The 25045-nt window shown below is 38.6% G+C and overlaps 1 protein-coding gene across 2 annotated transcripts; it reads left to right on the forward strand.

The window, feature by feature from the left end:
• smad5 (SMAD family member 5) lies at window positions 1–23708 on the forward strand. Of its 2 annotated transcripts, none has more exons than XM_084430330.1 (7): window positions 1–133; window positions 13641–14405; window positions 16362–16619; window positions 18876–18989; window positions 20358–20579; window positions 21928–22184; window positions 22971–23708. In XM_084430330.1, exons 2-7 carry the CDS (start codon window positions 14003–14005, stop codon window positions 23112–23114), a joined length of 1398 nt encoding a protein of 465 aa, XP_084286456.1. In that variant the 5' UTR covers window positions 1–133; window positions 13641–14002; the 3' UTR covers window positions 23115–23708. The 2 variants fall into 2 exon arrangements, with proteins under 2 accessions (XP_084286456.1, XP_084286457.1); XM_084430331.1 differs by having other exon boundaries at window positions 7–133; window positions 13735–14405.
• Window positions 23709–25045: the final 1337 nt, after the last annotated feature.

Below are 25045 nucleotides of genomic sequence, written 5' to 3' on the forward strand. Positions count from 1 at the left end.
GACGCCAGGACTGGTGTGAGAGAGAGAGAGACGAGGGAAAGAGAGGCAGGAAAGAAGGGGAAAAAAAACTCCTTCATGTCGGTGTCTGTTAAACAGAGCAAAGGTCGACAGACGCTACACCATTTCATGAAAGGTATGCAATCTAATGATAATACATCTAGCCGATTAAGACGGTTCAGCGGTCACTTATCAACTTTATTCCAGTAGGGATGGTGTTTTTTCCGCAGGGGGTGTTGAGAAGTGATTGAAAAAGTTTCCTTGCTGGGTTTTTTCTTTTCATTTTTGTACGAATGAGGTGAGGAAACCACGTGAACGAAGTATATTTACATTTTATACAAATAATATTTAAAATATTTATAACATGTTATATGCAGCATTTTGAGGTTGTAATTGTTATTTGGGTTTAATTAAACCGCAAATGTAAATGGCTAACTGGCTATGTAGCAACTCGGCTAGCAGTAAGTTAAGTTTTTACACAATAGAGAGAAAAACAAACGAAACACAAATTTAACCAATAATATATCGTTGTGATTTTAGAAAGTTTTGCAAACGGATAATGTTACCAAAAAATAAAAGCAGTTCGAATTTAAAACGAATACCCATGTTTTGAACTCAATTACACAAAGTTGCGGCTAAAATGTAGCTTAGCTTCACTCCTCTCGTTTATTGAGCCAATACATATTTACGGTTTAACACTGATCCGCACATATTTGCATACAAAACCCCACGAGGATCAAATAAACAACAGTGTATTTAATAATAATTGTTGTGTAGTAGAAGAAAGTGACTGTTCGCATTCTTGTGAGGAGAGATGTGCGTGTCGTGGCGTGTCTTTCTGGCTGTGTCTCAAAACCTAGTGTGCTGCCCACTCAGACAGCATTATGGGGCTTTATAATCTCAAAAACTAGTGTTCTTCCTTGGCTCAAACTTTCTAAACGTGCTTGTGATGCTGTCTAGATGGGCAACTACCTCGGTTTTGAGGGACAGTTAGTGAGTCTGTCTGATATTATCCGCTTGAAAGCACATTCACAGAGCTTTGTTTATCGTTTAGCGACCAAATCGTCCATAAAGTTTACGTTTTTTTCCCTTTGATCGAGCATTTGAGCTGGTGTGATGAGCTTGTATCATTCATCCACATTTGGATTATTTGGGAATATCCATAATGTTCTTCTCAAAGTTCATCATTGAAGCAGTTGTGAGGATGAAGATTGTTGTCAAGATATAAATAGGTGTTTTTTGTTTGTTTTGGGGTTAAAATATTGTTCATGTGGTCTGAGACTTGTTTAATGCTGGAGCATTCCTTGAACCTTGTAGATGAGCTTCAAAAGGAAGGTTTTCCCTGGCCTTGATGCACAACGACATATTTTTTAAAGTATCAATGCCAATCCTTTGTAGAAACAGCATTTGAAAGTTATCTGCTTGGTTTTGACCTTGACAGAGGGGAGATTTAGATACGGCTAGCTTGTAACATGTTAACAGAGATGGAGTGCATTCAAAGAGCAGCATCACCATGTTCCTGGCTTTCATGCATCACAGTAAGATTCTGATTTGTAAGTGTAATATTGCTGGGTTTTTTTTGTTAGTTTTTTTGCATGGTGTTGCATAAATAACTATCTTTTACGACTGTCTTAACTTACATAAAGGGACCGTTGTTCATCCTCAAGTTTTTTTTTTTTTTGATGGACTCCATTGACTTCTATTGACTATGGAAGTCAATGGGGGTCCATCAACTGTCTGGTTACAAACATTCTTCAAAATATCTTCTATGTTACACACAAGAAAGAAACTCATACAGGTTTGGAACAACTTAAGAGTGAATAAATGATGGCACATTTTTTGGGGGGGTGAACTTTCCCTTTAACTGTCTTACTTAAAGGTCTTACTCAGCTCATTTTTTAAAATTAAACAGTCTGGATTGGTAAACATTATAAACAAGATTAAGGATGTACATATACATGACCATAAATAGCCAGTGAATGAAAATAAACCTTGCAGACAATGGGTCTCATTCACTAATAATTGCGTGGATTATTTGTATTTATGCCGACTAATTCACAACGCGTGCATACGCAGATTACGCAAATGGATTTGTTCTTACGTTAATGAATTTGGAGTATTCTAAATGAGCGACCGCATGCCCGTGGTTAGAAATTTTAATATAACGCGCCAAAACCATGTCCATATAAGGGCTTTCCTTTCATCTCTCTCAGTAAACATGATGCTCTCTAGGACGTGTCCTCGATCAATGCCAAGTGTGCCATCCTCTAAACAAGTTCACACACAAAAACCTATCACAAATATAGACCTCTGATTAACCAGCTGTATATCTGCATCTTTTTGCACAGCAATAGCAATATCGACGATATTAGTTATTATTTCGAAATGTCAGCGGGAAACTTCCGGACACATTATCCTCTCATTTTACTGTACTTCTGCATGAGATGAGAACACATTTTTCTAATTTCTTGGGTCAAGAATGAGTCAGAGATAGGCTCTAGCTATATATGTCCTCCTTCCTATAGGTACCACAAAAAGCTCGCTCTGTCTGGATGCGCAGTAAGGAAGCTTTCCTGTCATATAGCATATCACATATGCACACTTCAATAAGCCCAAAGAAAGCAGGTTATGTGTACATGCCGGGAGAAATCGGGGTATGGGGCAAAAATCGAGCTGTGTCGATCGGTTTATGCTTAAACAGTTTATTAATATAATAAGCATTCTTATTTTTGACCTTGACAGAAGGGAGGATTAAGCATAATGGAGTTAAGAGCGTGCATGTAAACTTACTTATTCCATGGAAGTCTTACTTATTCCATGGAAGTCTTACTTATTCCATGGAAGTCAAAGTGAAAGCAAAAACTGACTGAGCTTTTGGCATCTGTCGCTGCATAAAAGGTGCAGACGACGAGATGAGTCTACCTCAAAATAAGCTGATAACGGTAGCCTATCAACTATCTTAATTTACTGGCTTAATAATTTTCTTGTTGACCATACGTTAATGACAGTGAAAAAATGAGAAGAATCATTATTTCTTGTTAAACAAGTTGTATTTTAAGTCGGGTTTTGAAGCTACGTTTGATTTTCACAGATGGCTGTGTTCAGACCTAAAGACTGTTATTAGGCCTATACAATTTTAGCGATTATTATTATTAAAATAATTTGTAATTGTATTGTTACTAGTGTCATGTACAAATGCTTTGTTAATGAGCCGTGGAAACAACAAAATGCTGATGAACAACGGTGCCATTTTCATCTTAAACAACAGTTTTGTAAGTCTGTCACATTTTCTTTGAGGAGTACTCAATCGTGTCACATGTGTGGTTATGTGGTGATGTCATTATGAAATTAGGGAAGGCACCTATACAGTAATGTGTGTGTATAGGCCTACATATATAGCCAATACATATTGAAATATATTTAAGAAATGAAACTTCATCTAAACCCGTTTGGAAGACCACCCAGATATCTTTGTGTACGTGTGGTTTCAGTTGTTCCTACACTTTCGTAAATTTAGAATAAAATTTAGAACGAATGTTATTAATGAATCATGATTTGTTCGTAAAAATGTTCGTACGCACAAATCATTACTTGCGCACGGTTAGTGAAAGACCCATTGAGCATGCCACATGATCAAGTATGCTATTTGTTTAAAAAATCTGGTTGTATTTTGCTTCTACGGTTTTAGTCTGTTATTAGCGCCTAGTTTTTGCAATAGCAGAAGTTGTTTCCATTGAGTCTCTGAATATCTGCCAACGTGTAACATCTGTCACATAGATGTTCATGTGAGTGCTCACATCTGTTGTCGATCTTGAGCTGTTACCTGATCATGAATAATATCAGTTGAATTTAATGTAATGCATTGAAGATTTATATCATTAGAGATGTGTTTTTCTCTGCATTCTTGATATTATTTGAGCCAGTGAGAACAATAGGGTGGTTATTGTTTATGTGCAGCATAAAGAGGGTCCTATCTATTAGTGTCGACGATGTAAGGCTCCAGGGATGGAGAGGCTGGATGGTGTCAAGCAATTAAACAGCCCCCCTCGTAACAACTGCATCTTTGTCTTGGATGGGTGTGACCCTATTTACAAAAAGAGAAATGGTCTTGTTCTGTGTTTGTAAGAAAGCCTTATTTGTCTGATCGTAGTCGAACTGATAAAATTGTAAGGCCGTGCTTTTGTCTTGCCTCTGTCGTGCTCTTAAATGTCACTGAAATGTTAGATGGCTCTTTCAATCTGGCTATTATTCCTAATTGTATACGTAATTTGATTTTAAGGATAATGCATGGGTTGAAGCCCACTAGAGGCATTGCGACTGCACGACAGTCCTTGTAATAAATCAATTGATCCAGTAGAGAATAAAAGCGCCTCTTCCCCTTGGTCTGGAGCTCTACATTAGTGTCAAAATGTGACTCCATTATGATTTAGAAGGCTGATTTCATGTGTAATTTTGCAAATGGCACTGCCCTTGAATGTATATCATAATTATGAAGCAGCATTAAGATGCACATCTTCTGATAATCACGTTGCGGTTGTGGTCAGAATCTTAACATTATTTTCATTATTTGGGATGAAGCGGATGACTGTCACTTTCATTTTAATGACGTTATTTTCTTCTTCGCTTTTTAAAGCAAAATTGCTTCCTTGCCATGAAATAAGAGCACAGAAAGAGTAAAAGCTTTAAGTGGGAGGCTTTAGTGACTGCTAGAAAAATCAATACGGGTAATGCTTTCTGTGCTGCTTATTTTGCAAGTGGAGCAGTTGAGTGTGAAGGCAGGATGGAGATAGGGAACAGGGAAGTGTGTGTTTGTGTATTGAGCCTCTATATTGCTGATCTGAGTCCTGTACTTCCTATTGTTAAAGCTTTGTTATCATCAGTCCCTCAGCAATAAAGGCAGAGTGTGCTGGTTACAAGCTGATTGCTTGTTTCTGCTGATAAGCAAGACGTTTTGGTGTGTGCCGTCCCATTGAACGTAATCTCAGGAAGATTTCAGGAATTCAATCTCTAGATTTTTGCCAATGTCTGCCATTGATCAGACTAGGAACAGTTTAAAATAATGAGTTTTAATGTTACGCTGTTTAACACAATTTTCCAGCATATGTGGCGTAACATTCATTACCACAAAAAAATCTTGTCCTTCTGTTTTTTTTTAAACCTAGTACATGGGCAGCTTAATGGCCAAATGTTGACATGTTGCTGATTTTAAGGTATAGCGTCAAATAATACATGTTTCCGTCAGTCTCGTATGAAAATAGCTTTTCTGTATGCTTGTCGGCTCCTATCATGGTAGCTATGAAATATTATGTGCTAGTAGTATCCAAGAAGAGGAATGTTTTGCTCATGTCATGTGACTTACTTAATACATTTCCAGGAAACATTTGACACATACCCATTCTTGTGTGCAAGCAGTGGTCTTACTGCAAATGCAAAACATTTTAGCAAATTTTAAAGAAGAATTAATACATACATTTGAATGTTTATTTTTAAAACGTTAAACCCTTGAAATGCACATCCCCATGTACTTGCTAGTAACTGCCATACTATTGCTATACATTTTTCTTCTGTTCGGTTTATCCAGAGCTGAACTTCGGGATTCGTTTATTTCAATAATTTAGCACATTCATTCAGAAGAATGCATTAAATTGATCAAAAGAGACAGTGAAGACTTTTATTACAAAAGATTGCCATTTCAAATAAATGCTGTTCTTTTGAATGTTCTATTCAAAGAATCCTGAAAAATGTTTCACAGTTTCCAAACTGTTTTCTGCGTTCATAATAATAATAAATGTTTCTTAAGCTCCAAATCAGCATATTAGACTGATTTCTGAAGGATCATGTGATACTGAAGACTGGAGTAATGATGCTGAAAATTCAGCTTTGCCGTCACAGGAATAAAGCGTCGGTGCACAGCCATTTTCAGATCTCTCCAGAGATGTTCAATCGGGTTCAAGTCTGGGCTCTGGCTGGGCCACTCAAGGACATTCACAGAGTTATCCCGTAGCCACTCCTTTGTTATCTTGGCTGTGTGTTTACGGTTATTGACCGGTTGGAAGTCCAGAGCTCTCTGGAGCAGGTTTTCATCAAGGATGTCTCTGTACATTGCTGTACATCTTTCCCTCGATCCTGACTAGTCTCAATCTTTGTTTCATCAGACCAGAGAATTTAGTGGTCTGAGAGTCCTTCTGGTGCCTTTTGGCAAACTCCAGACGGGCTGTCATGTGCCTTTTGCTGAGGAGTGGCTTCCGTCTGGCCACGTTACGGATGATGGAGGCCACTGTGCTCATTGGGACCTTCAATGCTACAGAAATTTTTCTGTACCCTTTCCCAGATTTGTACCTCCATATAATCCTGTCTCAGAGGTCTAGAGACAATTCCATGGCTTGGTTTGTGCACTGTTAACTGCGGGACCTTATATAGACAGGTGTGTGCCTTTCCAAATCATGTCATATCAACTGGATTTACCACAGGTGGACTCCAGTCAAGTTGTGGAAACATCTCAAGGATGATCAGTGGAAACAGGATGCACCTGAGCATCCTGTCCGTTTCTTTGTAAAAAGTCCTACAAAGGCTTTCTACAAAGTCCGTTTCTTTGTAAACGGACATGTTTGACCGACGACTTTTGCGGTATCTCGCGCATAACGGCATCATCATAATCGTGCAGTGCTCAAGTTAAAAGAAGTAAAAAAAAAATTAAACGCGCCTCTACAAAAATAGTTTTCTCAGCAGATATGGCCTGTTGATGCACATGTGCCTTTGCTCAAATGAACATCTGACTAAGTAGGGTTTGTGTTTTTCAGCAATAGTGTGCAGCCTTACTTCACTGAGAAAAGAAGGTCAGGGAAAAACTTCATTTAAGTCTCTTCTGTGCATTTGCAGGCGTTCTTTCCTACTTGTTAATTGTTATCTTTTTGTTAGAAAACGTTAGTGGTGCACGATATATCGGCCGCCGATATAATATCGGCCGATATGGTCATTTTTTTACACATCGGTATCGTTCCGATGTCAAAATATGGCCGATGTGAACAGGCCGATATTTAACGTGTGAAGCTGAAGAGGTTGATGTGAGAGAAATACACATTTCATACAGATGACATAAGCAGAGAACAGTCTGTTTTCTTTCATTTTGAATTGTTCTGTTTAAAAATAGAAGTTTCAAGCTTTCTATATATGTCTCAGGTCTGTGAGGCAGGTAGGTTTCGGTTCATTTATGAGACGCGCTCCAGGTTCACGCGCCGTCGCCTCTGTCCTGATTAAATATTTTCTAGTATATTTACTTTTTATTTATTAAATCCAATTCAATTCGTTGATGAAACATTGATCAAAATTAAGATACAATTAGGTTTCGGTTCATTTATGAGACGCGCTCCAGGTTCACGCGCCGTCGCCTCTGTCCTGATTAAATATTTTCTAGTATATTTACTTTTTATTTATTAAATCCAATGCAATTCGTTGATGAAACATTGATCAAAATTAAGATACAATTAATACAAAACGAAATTAAATTTAAAGACAGGCTTTGTGCTTTCTGCTTGAGGTCTCTGTGAAAGTTTTAAAGCAGTTTTTAAGTGCCGAGAGCGCTCACGTCCGTAACATTGTTAATGCAGTCCAGTGCGACTTATGTTTTTTTCCTCCTCATGACACATTTTTGACTGATCGTTTTTTGACTCGTAGATATTTGAATATATTGCTTGATATATGATACCCATTCGAATTTGATTTTTCTCAAAAGTGACAGCGCGTGTGATTTGTGGATTCTGATAAGCGCGAGTGGAGAAACAGGCGTTTATTTATTCATTCTCAGTGTTGAGAAACGTAGCCTTCATGTGTTATTGTGTTAATAATAACTAAAGTAGCCTACCTAATTATGTTACATATTTATTTTGTATGAAAACTATCGCGTTCGTTACTTATGGATTAAAAAAGTAGGCTACCGGTGCTGCGCGAGCTCTCTCTCACAAACACGGACGCGCGCACATAGAGAGAGAAGATAATTGTAAAATGAAAACGGGCTAAGTTTAAATTTTGTTCTTGCTTGTTTGTTTTTTTCTGTCAAAATGTCAGAAAGCATTTTGTATTATCCATCCGTGTTTTTAAAATTCGTTAAATGACGGACGTTTTACTGTTAACACAGCCCAGTGGTTAAATTGGGCCGGGGCTCTCCGGGGCTCAGCCCCGGCACATAAGCCTGCTCGTTTGCAGTCAGTTGCCTATAGGAAATTATGTCACATAAAATTTGATAAAAGTGATGCTTTTGAAAACATATTTCTGATTATAAATGAAAGATTTTGAAATGTCATGTCTATTTTGTCTCGGCGGAGCTGAGATGAGAACAATCGGAACACGGCCGTGCCCGTACTCTTGTTCAGCTGCTTAATCTCGTTGTCAGTCGACCATGATCGCGCACCGCTCGCGCATGCCATGCGCATCTAGGTAGGCTCAGAACTCCGACATGGATAAATGTACGCAGCAATAATGAATGTTCCTGGGAGATCCGTAGTTGCGCGGGATGTGGAAGCGCGCAAAAGTTCCAGAACCTTCTACTGCCTTGAAAAAAAAAAAAAAAAAAACCCGAGCTGCTGGCCGCCGCTGCAGCAACAGATCAGTTTTGTCAAGTTCAGCACAACGTTGGTTGTACAAAAAGTGCCCTGGCCTTGAATAACAAGGTAAGGAAAAAATGTTTGGCACATTGATCATAACAAGGTAATACAATGTGTAATCAAGCGTTTTATATTTAATATGAGGGAAATAGGCTACACATGCCGTGGACGTGACACAAAAAATCTTTAACTTTTAGGTGGCAAAATATTTTTTTGTAATTCTGTGAATTACACTGCAAACCAAAGTACTACCCACCGGATGAAGAAGGGTTGGCTCTCCACAGAACATAACATATTCATTTTATTTTATTTTTCATGTTCGCATTTATGAGGAAAAAAACATGTTACGGACGGGACCGCTCTGAATGTGGCACTAAAAGACTGTTTAAAACTTTCACTGAGACCTCAAACAGAAAGCACAAAGCCTTTCTTTAAAATTAATTTCGTTTTGTATTAATTGTATCTTAATTTTAATCAATGTTTCATTTCAAAAATAAGAAGTAAATATAGTAGCCTATATAGACAATAGATAGGCTAATCACGACACGGACGCGCCGGCGAGTGAACTGGACTCTCGTCTCATAAATGAACCGAAACTCAGCGTATAAGGGAGCCTACTTGCCTGACAGACCTGATAAATATATCTATAGAAAGCTTGGAAGGTCTTCTTTTCAAAACGAAAGAAAACAGACCGCTGCTTGTGTAGCCTAATCCGTATGAAATGTGCATTTCTCTCTGGTGAGTTTACTACTGCGAAGATTGCATCGTCAACTTCATCTATGCAGGGCACTGACACAGAAAACACTTGTTTATTAATAAACAATTAAAATGTCTCCTTGCTATATTTTACATATTCATAATCATTACTTTTGATGGTTCTTTGTGACAGCTTTTAGGTGCTTTATTGGCAGCGCCACCCTTACATGAACGCGTCACCACCGCATCAGCACCGAAAACAGGACATTTTTTTCAATCCCTGTTTTGCCAGGGGGAAAACTGATCAGAAAATGTAACGAAACGTTGTAGAAATGTAGTGGAGTAGAAAGTATAATAATTGCTGCAAAATGTAACGAAGTAAAAGTCAAACGTATGCACTATTGATTCTACTTAAGTAAAGCCTACAGAAACGAAGTATTTGTACTTCGTTACATTCCACCACTGCTGATTAACAGTAATGTAAATGCTAAATGTCCTAATACCTGTTGATACTACAACAATGCAAATATGCTCTTAACCTTGCAGTTTTTCACATATCATGTAAGACTCAATTTCTCCATTTCTTTGCACAAAACTCTCCAGAAAATGCCATTTAATAGTTTATTTTTCAAAAAAAATTTCCGGGGGGGCATACCCCCGGACCCCCCTAGGGAGAGCCCCCCCACATAATAAATCCCAATTTAACCCCTGACACAGCCCATATGTCGGATTCGTCTTATAGCCTACTTGTTATTATTTTTAGAATAAGTGATTCGTTATGCTATTATTGGACTCCTGTCTATTCATTGTCAACTGTTTTCTATAAATATGTTTGTATTGGCTAACATTTATTCAGCTGCGTGTCCTGTTTAAAATGTGCAATGTTCAAACGCAAAGACAGTCACAAGAAGCCCTTTTCCCTGTGGTATTTTTTAGAATAATATTTGGATATTGGAATAATAAATGAAGTAGCCTATCTTAATTGTACAAATGTTCCTGTTTTTTTTTTTGTTTTTTTTTACTGTTTTCTAAGGGTTTCTTAATTTTAGACAAGTTGACCAGCACACATTATATGCAATGCAATGTGTGTATGTGTGACATATTTTGCACACAGGTAAAGGTGCCCAATATCAGTCATTTCTAAAGTAAAAAAAATGTGTTTTGGAAAATAGCTCTTTATTTGATAATCATTAAAATTTGTTTTCTATACAGAGATATCGACATCGGTAAATATCGGTATCGGCCATAACAGCAATATTAATATCGGTTATCGGTATCGGCCACAATTTTCACATCGGTGCATCCCTAGAAAACGTTAATTTATTATTTTTATTTTTGAACTTTTTTTTTATTTATTTGTATATTTATTTTTTGACAGCATTTTCAGTACATAAATATTCTTAAGAATTAAAATAATTATTGGCAATAATATCGTTTATTGCAATTATTTCTGGGACAATATATCACCCACCTAAATGACCTACCGGCTAGGGCTGGGCGATATGGCCCAAAAAAATATCACGATAATTTTTTTTTATATCAGTCGATATCGACAATTATCACGATAAGTCAAATCTTTATTTCTTTCAAGTTTAAAGGCAGATTTTTGCTCCTAAGTGAAAGTTGTAGAAACCAGAGCGTTACTCTTTATTGTCAGAACATATCAGGACAAACACTTGCCAAACTGGCGAACATTTCACAAATCTGAGGTAGAACATTCAAACATTTAACAAAATAAATATCTTTATTGGACAATTAATTTGCATCTGCATGTGCTAATTTTTATTTGGTCAAATGTAATATTCTGACTGTTTGAGTTTTATTAAACTTAACCATTGGTCATCCAGTATCATGCATTTAGATCATGATAACCTCACTATCATGGCAAAATGTAACTTTATGGTTTCTATGGTATTTGTATGAAAAACAGTAGCCTAAATACATTATTAAATATTGTAATTATATTCCATTAGTCCTTTAATACATTGTCTACATTAATGATATAATACAATTCAATATGTATATCCCACATTCGGTGCAGTTAATATTACTAGGCTAACATTACAGTAAATCCATGGTAAATGATGGGAATTTGTAGACGGAAAAGCCTTCTGCGCACAGTGTTACTCCCATTTGTCAGCGCTGTTTCATCTGCCTTTAAACTGGTTTAAATCACTGAGACATTTGTGTTCTTCGCTGAATTCAAGCGCTTCTCACTGGATTTCGTGACCGAGACCGATCAGAGTAAACGCATCGGCCCTAGTGAGCTCGCGCTGCGCTGCCGTTTGGACTTTGAGCCGAGCGGATAAATGGTCCGTGTGGCGCGCGGTTCAAATGAGTTTCGTTCCGCTTTTGGCGCATAAACATTATCGAACATTTATCAAACTCTTGATATCGTTTTATCGAGAAATTATATCGCGATAATTATCGTTATCGTTTTATCGCCCAGCCCTACTACCGGCCTACCTTAACCATTGAGTTCGTGTGGAGCATTTACTGTGAACGAAGCTGCTCTGAGAAGAAGGAAACTCGTAACCTGCATGCATGTAAATAATTAAAGCACTGCGCTTTACTCTGAAACCTGCAACATATATATTTATTTAACTGAATTGCAGCCTTTGGGATCTAATAATGTGGGTCATGGATTCTCGTCCGTGGAATGCGACACTTCAAATCGACGACACGGGCAAATTGAAATTGAGGATTTTTTTATAGTATAGGCCTACTCAAGTTTCATCGCGGAATCCTGACAGCCCTTATCGAACACCTTTTACATTTTATCTTATGAACTGCAAGATGTTATTTGTACTCCTGGTGGAAGACAATGACATGTCAATTAAAGCTTGTGCTATTAATGTCAGAGCTTGTTTGAGTGCTCCTGCTTCCGTTGTATATACGTGCCTGTACGCAAACAGGGCTTGAACAATATAGGGGCAGCTCTGTTGTACTAACACTGATGGCGAAATGTGAAGAGATTTCCTACTATACTTACTTTTTGTAGATGTTCGGCTGGTGCTCGCCCATCTTAACTGTACCGTTCACTAATAATGATTACTGATCCATCATTCTCATTTTACATAAAGCATGGTGTGGTTTTGACAGGACAAACACCGTAGTGGTCTGGGAGTGGGGAGTGCTTTGAATAGTAACATTCTGTCCCGAAGAGCCAATGGGCTGATGTTTGGCAGCTGAAGAGGTCAAGGGGAAGGGATGTGGCTACAGGAAGTGCCTCTCAGAGGTCTTATATCCTCTCTGTCCTGGTTACATTTGCAACATTTTCAACAGCTGTGCTGTGCTCCCCCTCACTCTCGCCCTGGGAGCTCCCTGGGTGGGGCAGCGGGAGGCTGTTGCTTACAGATCCAACACAATGAGTCTGTTGTAGTTCACCATAACACATGGGAGATGGGTACATCCTAACAGTTATCTGCAAGACCCCAGATGTGCGCGTACGTGTGTTGTTTTTATAAATTAATAGCTGGTTGCTTTTTTGTGCTTATCCTTTGGGCACTGTGTTTTTATATTATTTTAAGATGACTATAATTGTCATTGTGGGCACTAATATAGTGGTTTTAAATCGTAAAGCAGTCTAATTGTATTGTCCAAACATTGTATACAATCTTAACCCGTTTTTAACAACTTTGTAGAGCTGAAAAGCTGGAGGGTAATTTTTCATCATTCATAAAAGGCTTATTTTCTTTCTGTCCACATCAATTTTAAGTTAAAATGTATGTGAATGCATAAGGGATAGTCTATATCTTAGATCAGGGGTTCTCAACAACCTTTGTGACAATATTTGAAGGCTCATATAGGCTATTTGGTGTTTTTGTTTTAATGTGCAGTAGCTAGGAGTGTCCATAACTTAAAATAAGTAACTAAAGTAGTTATAATTAAAATGTAAATAATTAAATGTCAGCTTTACAATTAGCTGAATGTTCTTCAGGGATCCCAGTCTGAATTTACATGACTTTCCAGTCGTTTGTGGTTTACTGGAGAATTTTCATACATTTTTTAGGTCTAGAAACTACACTTTTTTTTAAATGAGGCATACCTCCTATATCCTGGTTTTCTGAGATACATACATATTTTGATGATTTAAAATAAGAAATATCTTGATTTTCAGTTGTTTTAGCTTATTTTAAAGCTTTTGTCTTATTGTAAGTTTGCTGTAGTCACCATTTCACCATTTTTAGTCTCCTTTTCCCCCTTAATTTTAAAAGTAGATAATGTAAGGTTATGAAAGAAAGCTACATGCAAAATTATAAGATAATTTGCATATTTTTTGTCATCATTATAAATTGCATACACATTTAATTTCCAAACTAATGTCAGTTTCTCTTTTTGTTGCAGGTGCCCCTTCTTGAAGTTTCAACCTCTGGCCACAATCAATATCTGGCATGGATTAGTCTCTAATATCTAATAGCTGTCTCATCTGTGTTTTCAGCCTTAATTTCTCAATTGCCCTTTACACTAATTTTCGGAGTGGTTGTGACCCAGTTCCACCCCCTGCTTCACTGCAGGCCTTCCTGAGCACCAGCAGCTGCGTCCTGCCTCAACTTCCTGTCCTTGGTCCTGCAAGGCTAAGCTTGTCCACTCCCCGCCCCCCTCCCCCCCCCACACACACACACACACATACACACACATAATCATCTTCCTGGCACACTGCTGGTCGAGAGAGCTTCAGATCCCACTTCCTGGTGCAGATCGGCACTATGACCTCCATGTCCAGTCTGTTCTCCTTCACCAGCCCGGCGGTGAAGCGGTTGCTGGGATGGAAGCAGGGTGACGAGGAGGAAAAATGGGCGGAAAAGGCTGTGGATGCCCTGGTGAAGAAATTGAAGAAGAAAAAGGGTGCCATGGAGGACTTGGAAAAGGCCCTCAGCAGTCCTGGGCAGCCCAGCAAATGTGTGACCATCCCCCGGTCGCTGGACGGGCGGCTACAGGTGTCCCACAGGAAAGGCCTCCCTCACGTCATCTACTGTCGCGTGTGGCGCTGGCCTGACCTGCAGTCCCATCACGAGCTCAAACCCCTCGAGGTGTGCGAATATCCGTTCGGTTCCAAACAGAAAGAAGTGTGCATCAACCCTTATCACTACAAAAGAGTTGAAAGTCCAGGTAAGTCATGACTGGTGTGTTCATATGAGTCCTTCTACACTAATGTTTTGTCATATTAAGAATATTATTGACATTTTATGGAAGAGTGATACAAGTACACTACATTTCAAAACTTTGTGGTCAGTAAGATTTTTACAAATGTTTTTGAAAGAAGTCTCACCAAGGCTGAATTTATTTTTTGGTTAAAATAAAAAAGTAATATTGTGAAAAAGTATTACAATTTAAAATAACTGCTTTCTATTGTAGTATATTTTAAAATAAATGTAATCTAATCCTGTGATTCCAAAGTATCATTACTCCAGCATTTAGTGTCACATGATCCTTCAGAAATTATTCTAACATGCTGATTTGATGCTCAAGATGCATGTATTACCAGTGCTAAGAGCAGTACTGCTTAGTTTTGTGGAAACACTGATGCATTTGAGTATTCTTTGATGAATTCCAAAGAACAAATATTTTTTTTTCTTTACTGTCACTTTTTTTGTCACCTGTCTCACCCCCCAAAAAAACCCTTAAACTTCCTGACCCCAAACTTTTGAATATTCGTGTATTTTTCGACCAATCGCTATTTAGTCTCAGCTATTTAATATTTTTTGATGAACAGTGTTAAAGGGATACTCCACTTTTTCGGAAATATGCTCATTTTACATCTCCCCCAGAGTTAAACAGTCGAGTTTTACCGTTTTAGAATCCATTCAGCCGAACTCCGGGTCTGACGGTACCACTTTTAGCATAGCTTAGCACAGATCATTGATTCTGATGAGTCCAGTAGCATTTCTTTCAAAATGACCAAAGAGTTTCAATATTTTTCCTATTTAAAACTTGACTCTTCTGTAGTTAAACCGTGTACTAAGATCGACGGAAAATGAAAAGTTGCGATTTTCTAAGCCTATATGGCTAGGAACTACTCTCATTCCGGCGTAATAATCAAGGAACTGTGCGGCTGTACCATGAGTGCAGCAGGCGTAATGATATGACACAGCGCCTGAAAATAGGTCTAATAGGTTAGACAAACTTAGTCCCGGTCACGTTGGAAGAAGTTACCGAGCTGGGGACTATTTTCAGGCGCAGCGTCATATCATTACGCCTGCTGCACCCATGGTACAGCCGCACAGTTCCTTGATTATTACGCCGGAATGAGAGTAGTTCCTAGCCATATAGGCTTAGAAAATCGCAACTTTTCATTTTCCGTCGATCTTAGTACACGGTTTAACTACAGAAGAGTCAAGTTTTAAATAGGAAAAATATTGAAACTCTTCGGTCATTTTGAAAGAAATGCTACTGGACTCACCAGAATCAATGATCTGTGCTAAGCTATGCTAAAAGTGGTACCGTCAGACCCGGAGTTCGGCTGAATGGATTCTAAAACGGTAAAACTCAACTGTTTAACTCTGGGGGAGTTGTAAAATGAGCTTATTTCCAAAAAAAGTGGAGTATCCCTTTAAAACTCATTTGAGCAATCACACATCATTAAATCCTTATCAACTGATTTCATCTGTCTGTCAACTCAGTGTTTTTTTTTCTGAGAAGCTACCGTTGACATCAAGCAAACAAAAATCAGACAAAATAACAAAGATTGCTCAACATATATGTACCCTGTGAGGATATGTGGCCTGTCATTTCCTCTGCATATCCAGTGGTATAGACCGTGTTGACTATCAGATATCTTTAGCCTCCAGAGGCCCTCTGATCTCTGTAACCTCTGTTGCCCTCTGCTTAGATTGAGATGTACACTGCATTGAGCTTTTCAAGGGCAGATATCACATGTCACTCAGGAGAGAAAACACATTTCTGTTGAAGCTGGAAAACTGATCTGTTGTGCCTTAGCTATTACCTTGGAGCCCGAGCCAGCCAATTGACACACAGATGTCAAAGATGCTGGATTATTATTATTTTTTGCCATAAATATTTAAAATCGAATGTTAGGATGTTTAAAATGTTATCATCTTTTCTCAGTGCTTCCTCCAGTTTTGGTGCCACGACACAGCGAGTTCAACCCTCAGCACAGTCTTCTAGTGCAGTTCCGCAACCTGAGTCACAACGAGCCTCACATGCCTCTAAACGCCACCTTTCCAGAGTCTTTCCAGCAACACAGCGGAGGGAGCTCCTTCCCCATCTCTCCAAACTCGCCCTACCCTCCGTCTCCCGCCAGCAGTGGCACCTACCCCAACTCTCCTGCAAGCTCTGGGCCATCCAGCCCCTTCCAGCTCCCAGGTACACACAACACCAGTCAACATATTGATAGACCGTTTGGGATATTTTTTGCCAGTGGCAAACTGATATTTGTATTTTCTTTGCTGCTGCAATCGCAAATGGATGCGTGATGCTGAACGATTAACCCGTGATATGACGGTGAGTTGTAAAGTGTCGATTGCTGTCAGTAAACAATGGAAATGCCAGCTAAGCAGCACACTAAAGCCCAGGGACTTCAGTCCTGCTGGTGGGTGCCCATCACTTGGCACTGGCCCGCACTTCCTCTATTCTGCATCAGAGTGATTTGCTGATGCCTGCATCCGTTGGCTGGGTGCACTCAGGCAGAAGGGCAACAATGTTTTATAGCACTGTGGGTTAGAACTAAAGCTGGATTTATTCATAGAAATTGCTTGATTCATTGCAGCATCTGATCTGCTTCAGTGATTAAGCAATGAAAGTACTTGAAGCTTTGACGTATATGGCATGTGCATTGTGAATATAACTGTTATACAATATAAGGTCCTCTTTGTGTCAACAGCAGTCTTTAGTGGGATAATCACCAGTGCGGTTCCAACAGCATCAACATTTAAACATTACTGTGCAAAAATAATGTATTTTTCTCAATAGCCGCTTTCCGACCGGAGGAACCTTTTCACAGTTCCTAGAACTATTGGCTAAAGTACCCGGATGTCGGCGTGTTCGCACCGCAGGAACTAGGAACGATTTGAGTTCTAGGAACTCCATTTGGAGGAACTAATTTAGGTCCTACTTCAGAGTAGGGTCTAAACCAGCACTATAGGAACTACCCGTGACGCTAGTGTACACTGAATGACCGAACGCACGCGGAACACCAGCACCTGTCATTTTCAAAACAGCTAGAATGTAAACACACAGATTATAGCCTATATATTTACTCCATAAACTAACTATACAAACATGGAAAACAGTGAAAGATGGGTCTCTAAACCTTTATGCTGAAGAGAAAATCCAACGCAACTTTGAGGGGACCAAGTCAAACATGATTATGTTTATCTGCCCAGCTAGCAACACTGGACATCAACCACACGGCATAGGCTAATAACCTTTTTTTCATATACTGTCTACTTTCTATAACAGTTGTATCTAATAACATATTAAACAGTACTGTTAGACAGATCGCTAACTAATAAACAAAGAGAATGCGAGCATTGTTTGCTCTGGCATTCTCAGCGCCGCCAAAATAAAGGTCCGTCGCGCCGTCAAAATAAAAGTCGCCGTGCTTGCGTCACTCACTTACCCCTCCTACCAGTTCCTGTGGCCACTTGGCCAGTGCGAACGCAAACAGCAAAACTGAGTTTGGGGGAGAGTAGTTCTTAGAACTGTTTAGAAGTGGACAGTTCCTAGAACTAAGTTCCTGTAACTACTTGGTCGGAAAGCGGCTAATATTAGCGTTGATGAGCATAAGAGACTTTTCTCAACGACAAAAAAAAATTTAATTACTGACCCAACTTTTAAACAGTAGTGTAATTCGGTGGTAATGATTTATTCAGATTGATCAGTTTTTCCACAGCAAAAATCCAAAGGAAAAACAGCATAACGTTGTTTTACTTGTTCATGTAAAAAACAACAATCTGATTTAGCTGATCCACCAGACGAGCAATGTGACAGCGCTCTTTTCCTTTGGCTTCATTGAATTTGTCTGGAGAGTAGTAACATTAACTTATCAAACCCTTTTTAAAATTCTTCTTGCATTAGATAACGTCTTCCAAGGATTTGTTTAGAGCCAGAGGTGTTTTTTTTTTTTACTGCTTTCTTTTATTAGCTATAATCAGTTTCTGGAAGAGATTGTATTTGAATGCAATTTGCTGTTCTGTGGGACATTCAGTGGTTGCATTCATAGATGGTAAAACAAACACACAAAGCAACATGTATGTCCAAATAATAAACAACCCTGCAATCATGTATTCACACTTGCTCGGATTATACTATCAACAAAAAGCTTCTCTTTAAGTGGCTGTTTGTTTCTCTGATTGTTTCCACATCTTGAATGTATGTATGGTGGGTGTTTGATGTAAGGGATTTGTGAAATCTGAGACTAAAAGGTTTCCATAAGATGTGAAGCAGCTTCCTGTAAAGAATAATCACAATTGAGGCTCCAGGGGATTGCAGTGGAAGCCCATTTGTTTGCAGCAGGCTTCATCGTCTGATCTCTCTCTCTCTCTCTCTCTCTCTCTCGCTCTCTCGCTCTCTCGCTCTCTCGCTCTCTCGCTCTCTCGCTCTCTCGTGTCTTTTTACCAGCTGACACCCCTCCTCCTGCCTACATGCCTCCAGATGAGCAGATGGGACAGGACGGGTCTCAGTCCATGGAGACTGGCAGCAGCAGCATGGTTCCTCAGAACATGCCCAGAGGGGGTAAGAAACTATTGACATCCTAATCAAAAGTGGTCTAGGTGTGATATCAAACAACACAATCAGTATCACAAAGACAGTATCATCATGTAGCTTGTTCATTTCAGTGGTATTTGTCATAGCTTGTTTTGTAGAGGAAATATTGGCCTATATTTCCAAAGGTCTTGCAGAAGCAGACTTTTGAATAAAGGCACACAATTTGAGATGGCCCAGTCTGTTGTGATTGGTCTACCACTTACAGTGCGTGTCGGAAACGAAACACCCATCGTGATATCGTTTTACGGTATCAATTCGAGTCCTCCTCCATGCAAAATGGCGTCTTCTCGACATGTCGACAACATGAACTCTTCCGGGCCGCAGCTACAGTGTTTGAGGGTCAAAGCAGATGCTGCTGTTCAGGGGCAGCCAATAAAGACTGTAGGCTGGCATAATGCAAATATGTTTCAAACCTACGTATGATAGGTTCGCACAGGAAATAAGACTGGAATTACGACTCATATCAGGTAGTTCAGAATCGGTTCTTTCTTTTGGGAGACAATAACTCTATTTATCTGCACTTTGATCTTTTAAACTCTGCAGACCTTTTACATTCACAGACCGTTATATTACACACTACATGAAAGGTGATATCCGAAAAAGCATAATAGGGGCACTTTAAAAACGATGGCTTGTCAAAACTTGTTGTTTGCGTAACGCATTTATTCAAACATGCATCAGGACATCACTAGCAGGTTGAAAGAAATACAATGATTACGTTCTCTCGTTTACGCGTAGGTTTGGAAGATGGATTCATGATGAACTCGCTGATTATATAAATTGTAACTTTTGAACAAAAAAAAGTTACATTGTTTGACTTTAAGAATCTGTATTGGTTCATCAAAAGGAGAATTGATTAAAACCCAGCCCTAGAAATGACTAGTAAAATGACCAACAACAGTTGACTCTTTGTACATAACATCTGGGGGCGTTTAGCAAATCAAATGACTACTTTTTTCTCAGAAGCACTCATTGTAGCAACCTGGTATTTTGAAAACACAACTTTGTTTTGTGGCAGACCAAAATAAAACCTGTGCATGGCAATTGTGTAAAGCCAGACAGTCCGATTGTAGGTCACAGAATTGAGAAAGCTCATGCATGTTACACAAAAATGGCAAGTCACCCTAACAACTTCTGGAGTTAAAACCATTCCCATCGTGACTTGTGCAACCTGAATTTCTAACACCGTTTGCTTGTTGTAACCGTTAAATCCCTTTGGCACGGTATCCCCCTCTAATCTCTTCAGTTAGTTTATCTAGCTGATGTGAAGTATCTGAGCGAGTTGAAACAATAGATGGCTTAAGCTCAAGGTCTTGTTTTATTTTCCTCTTTCAGATGTGCAGCCAGTGGAGTATGAAGAGCCCAGTCATTGGTGCTCTATTGTGTACTATGAGCTGAATAATCGTGTGGGAGAGGCTTACCACGCTTCCTCCACCAGCGTGCTGGTTGATGGATTCACCGACCCATCCAACAACAAGAACCGCTTCTGCCTGGGCCTGCTCTCTAACGTCAATCGCAACTCCACCATTGAAAACACCCGCCGCCACATTGGCAAAGGTACGCATGCATTTATTATGCACAAAGTGCTCTCTTTCACCCAGTCCTGGAAAACCAGTAGGAGTTATGAAACCCAGTGTGGGAGGTGAAAGCTGTGCTGTCGTCAACCAAAATATTTGAGATGATGAAATATAGCTGAAATCAAAAAAAGTATTAGAAGAAATATTTTATAAGTGAAATATACTAAAATTACTAACTGGACTAAAACTGAAAATCGATTAAAACTATTTAGAAATATTTTATCTAAATAAAAATGTGAACCTCAAATTAATGTGAAAACTGAAAATATTAAATTAAAAGCTAATTCAAAATATTGATAACTATAATAGTATATAAATGCAAATGGTGACGACCTTTACCCTGTTTAAGGCCCATTCACACCAAGAACATCAACTAATAGAGATAACTATAAGTATCCACATCAACACATGATAACTTTGTTTATTAAAGCTAGGGTGACCATATTCCAGGACATGTCCGGCCGGGATTTCGAGATCGCCCAAAATATCTGGGATACAGCTTTTGCTTTCTCATCGCCATTCATTTTGTTTACATGCACACCTTTTGATTCAGTAGGACTGAATTAATTCCGATTGGTGAATCTGAATGTAGTGTACGCTAAACAAGTGATCGGTTGATGTGCGTTTTAGCATTGCTAAGAAAATTCCTGTGTTTTCGTCTCGATCGGGATCCGTGTGAAGCAGAATGCATGACCTGCAAAGCTGGCACGTACCTGTCAGTGTCAAATAATGTAAACATAATGAATGGTGACTGTAGAAAGCAAAAGCCGAATTCCAGGCATTTTGGGCGATCTCGAAATCCTGGCCAGACATGTCCTGGTTAAACAGGACGTATGGTCACCCTATTAAAGCGCATACTGCAGTTATGTCGTCTGCTGCTTTAAATGCTGAAGCGTGTGGATTCGGATTATCTGTTTTATTGTTCTGGGAAAAAAACAGCTGGAAAAACGCTTTGTTCCTCTGTGGTGTTCTCATTATAGCTGTTGTGTGGACTTCCCTATTCTATAGAATTAGAACTATTATAGTTATCGTGCTGAATGGCCCTTTAAAAGCTTTCAGATGATTCATGGTGGGTGACCTGGTTGAATAACAAAGAAGACAATTATGTGTTAATATCACTAACAATTCCTCATCTCCACACCTAACAAGGTAAATAAGTGTTCTCAAAGAGAATGTGTTTGATTTACAATGATGAATCGTTGTTGGACTGTTATGATTCGCTATGGAATTATATCACAGGAAAACCTACAAGAATTGAATTTGTTTTTGAGTTTTACTCTATAATAGAGTATTTCAGTACTACATCTCTCCTGTGTTTGACCCCTCAGGTGTCCACCTGTATTATGTCGGAGGAGAAGTGTATGCAGAGTGTCTGAGTGACACCAGCATTTTCGTCCAGAGTCGGAACTGCAACTACCATCATGGCTTCCACCCCACAACTGTCTGCAAAATCCCCAGTGGCTGCAGCCTCAAGATCTTCAACAACCAAGAATTTGCTCAGCTGCTTGCTCAGTCTGTCAACCATGGTTTTGAGGCCGTCTACGAGCTCACCAAGATGTGCACCATCCGCATGAGCTTTGTAAAGGTACGGGTATCACCACGGACAATTAGTATTCAGATGGTCATTCGCCATTGAGAGTTCAGGGAGGAAGAACCAGGGGCACTTCCTTCAAGGAGGCAGTAGTGCCTCAGAAAATTAGATGAACAAAAATGGATGGGATTGGTTTGTGCGATTAAATCCCGCCTCTTGTTTTTTGTGCGCGTTAGTGATTCGGTCTGAATCAACAAAATGATGGCGTTAATGAGAAGAAGAATTACAACCTTTCTTTGTCATCATGTCAAAATCATTGAAATGGCCTGAGAACATGATGATTGTGTTTCATCAGCTTGATGACATTAAATAGGCTACCCTTTAATGAGACTGATGATACGAAAATCATTTGACTATTAAAAAGAACAGCTGAACATCAGTTCACAAATGAAAGTGTTTAAATTGTTAAAGGGTTTATTCAATTAAAAATGAAAATCATCCCATAATTTAGTCAACCTCAAGCCGTCCTAGGTGTATATGACTTTCCTCTTTAAGCCAAACACGGTTATTATGGATATTTTTTTTTTTTACAAAAATGCATTGCTTGGCTTCAGAAGGCCTTTATAGATTACTTTTATGATGGATGGATGCGCTTTTTGGGCTTCAAAGGCTAATTCACTACCATTCACTCCAATTATACCCCATATTTTTTATATAACTCTGATTGTTTTTGGCTGAAAGAAGAAATGATGGGATAATTTTAATTTTTGGGTGAACTAACCCTTTAATGCCTTGGAATAAATGTAAAAAATCGAACTTGTTTTTAATATATTTGTTTAGGGCTGGGGCGCCGAGTATCACAGACAAGACGTGACGAGCACCCCTTGCTGGATAGAAGTGCATCTCCACGGCCCCCTCCAGTGGCTGGATAAAGTCCTTACACAAATGGGTTCTCCTCTGAACCCCATCTCTTCTGTCTCATAATGATGGGCCCCTCTGGGCTGGGAGGATTTTTTGTTTGTTTGTTTGTTTTTTTTAGCATTTTTCTTTCTTTTTTTTTTTTCACTTTTGAAAGAAAATGAGGTCTTAAGGGCTGAACTGTTTACACTACCTGCAGAAGGGTTACCGAATCCTGCAGCGATCAGAACGAGAAGAATGAACTGGGGCCACAAGCACATCTGGCAGAGGAAAATTCTAGGCAGTGACACAAAATGGACTAACTACTGCTTTAGCAATTGCCTTCATGTTTGTTTGTCTTTTGCTTACAATTGTTTTAAAATGATGCTTGTATGACTGATTTTCTCTAACTGTAGGTAATCTAGTAGATGAATTTGACATGCTCTTATGTATCTCTACTTCACTTCACTTACACCAGTTGAAAATGGCAATTTCCTAGTTCTATGAGAATCTTTTTAATTGCTATGTCTAATCCCTGTTATTCGCAAGGCATTTCTCCCTTTATATGTTTACTGTTAGACTCAAAGCTCATTACAAATGTTTCCTTTTTATAGCATCTGTTGCCTTAAGGCAAATCAAAGTTACTGCTTTTAAATAAAGTTCTTTTATCTGATAAATTCATGGTAATTTGACATGTTTTTTTTTAAATATGATAATTCAAAAAAGCTGTTATTCTCTAAAAAGTACATATTAGATATAAAGATTGAGACATCAGCTTTTAGTGGTTAGTGGAATATGTCCTTGCAGATTATAAATCAAGAATATAGAAAACACAAAATTTCATAGGTACAGTTTACACGTATAGTAGATTTGTATTTCATTAGCGTTGCATGATTGTGTTTTCTAAACAAATTCCTAAAAGTGGAACCCGTGGGCATGGAGACTGAAGTGGACCATTGATGTCTGTTATTTGGTTCCCTCTACTGGACAAGTAGTATTTTTAGTACTAGGCATTTCTTTTAAAATCACAGTTTAGACATCAATTTGAAGAGCATTGCAGACAGTCTCTCTTAAATAATAGGGTAACACTTTATTTTACTTGGTATACCTGTTGCATGCACTTACTATATAAATAACTAAATTATGCACAATTACAAGCTATTAAACCTAACCCTACTACACGTTGTTAGTGTATATTAATAGTAATACTCAGTACTTGTGTAGTTACTCTGTATCATGAAAACCTTAAAATAACCAGTAATAGCAATAATGTAAATTTGCAATTACAGCTAAATAGCATCTAACGACCTGGATCGTTTTATGAATGTACCTACTCGATGCGTAAATAATAAAACGGTAAGTAAAAACTGACAGCTGACTTGACAGAATCCCCGCCGCGCTCACGATAATGTGCACTAGCGCCAGGCGCGTTCGCGCACGCACGTATTGAAGTCAAGATATGTAAATTAATTTTAGTATTGATTTATGTAAATGCAAATTATATTTCGGTTCTAATTTACTTATGTTTATGTGCGAATGGTTAGTTAAAAACTAGGTTTTTTTAATGGTGTATTTATTAATGGCTGCAACTAACAATGAATAGAATCAGATAAAATCGAAAATGTAAGTGTATGGACCATGTGGTATTGACGCAATTACGTCATTTAAACAAGTCTGTTTTCGAACTGTTTTTTTACAGATTATTTATTGGAATTTAATCTGTAGTAATATAATCCAATATTTAAACGTTTTAACCTTGCAATTACTATCTTTTAAATTATGAAATTGATATGTTTTGGTATTTTGTACATTTACATGCCGAATCATGCTTTCATTTAATTTGGAGTTGTCCGCATTCGTCTTGTTTTTGGACCGATTTCTGATCATTTATTAAGGATCACATCATGCCCAGCTTTCAGTTGTATTTTGGAAATGCCGTCCCCCCCCCCACACACTTATGACGTACTATCATAAGGAATATTATTTAATTAATCTGCTACTTTTATCAGCTAAATTTA

This window comes from Rutilus rutilus (genome assembly GCF_951802725.1).
Source record: "Rutilus rutilus genome assembly, chromosome: 14".
In the NCBI taxonomy this organism is placed as follows: Eukaryota; Metazoa; Chordata; class Actinopteri; order Cypriniformes; family Leuciscidae; genus Rutilus; species Rutilus rutilus.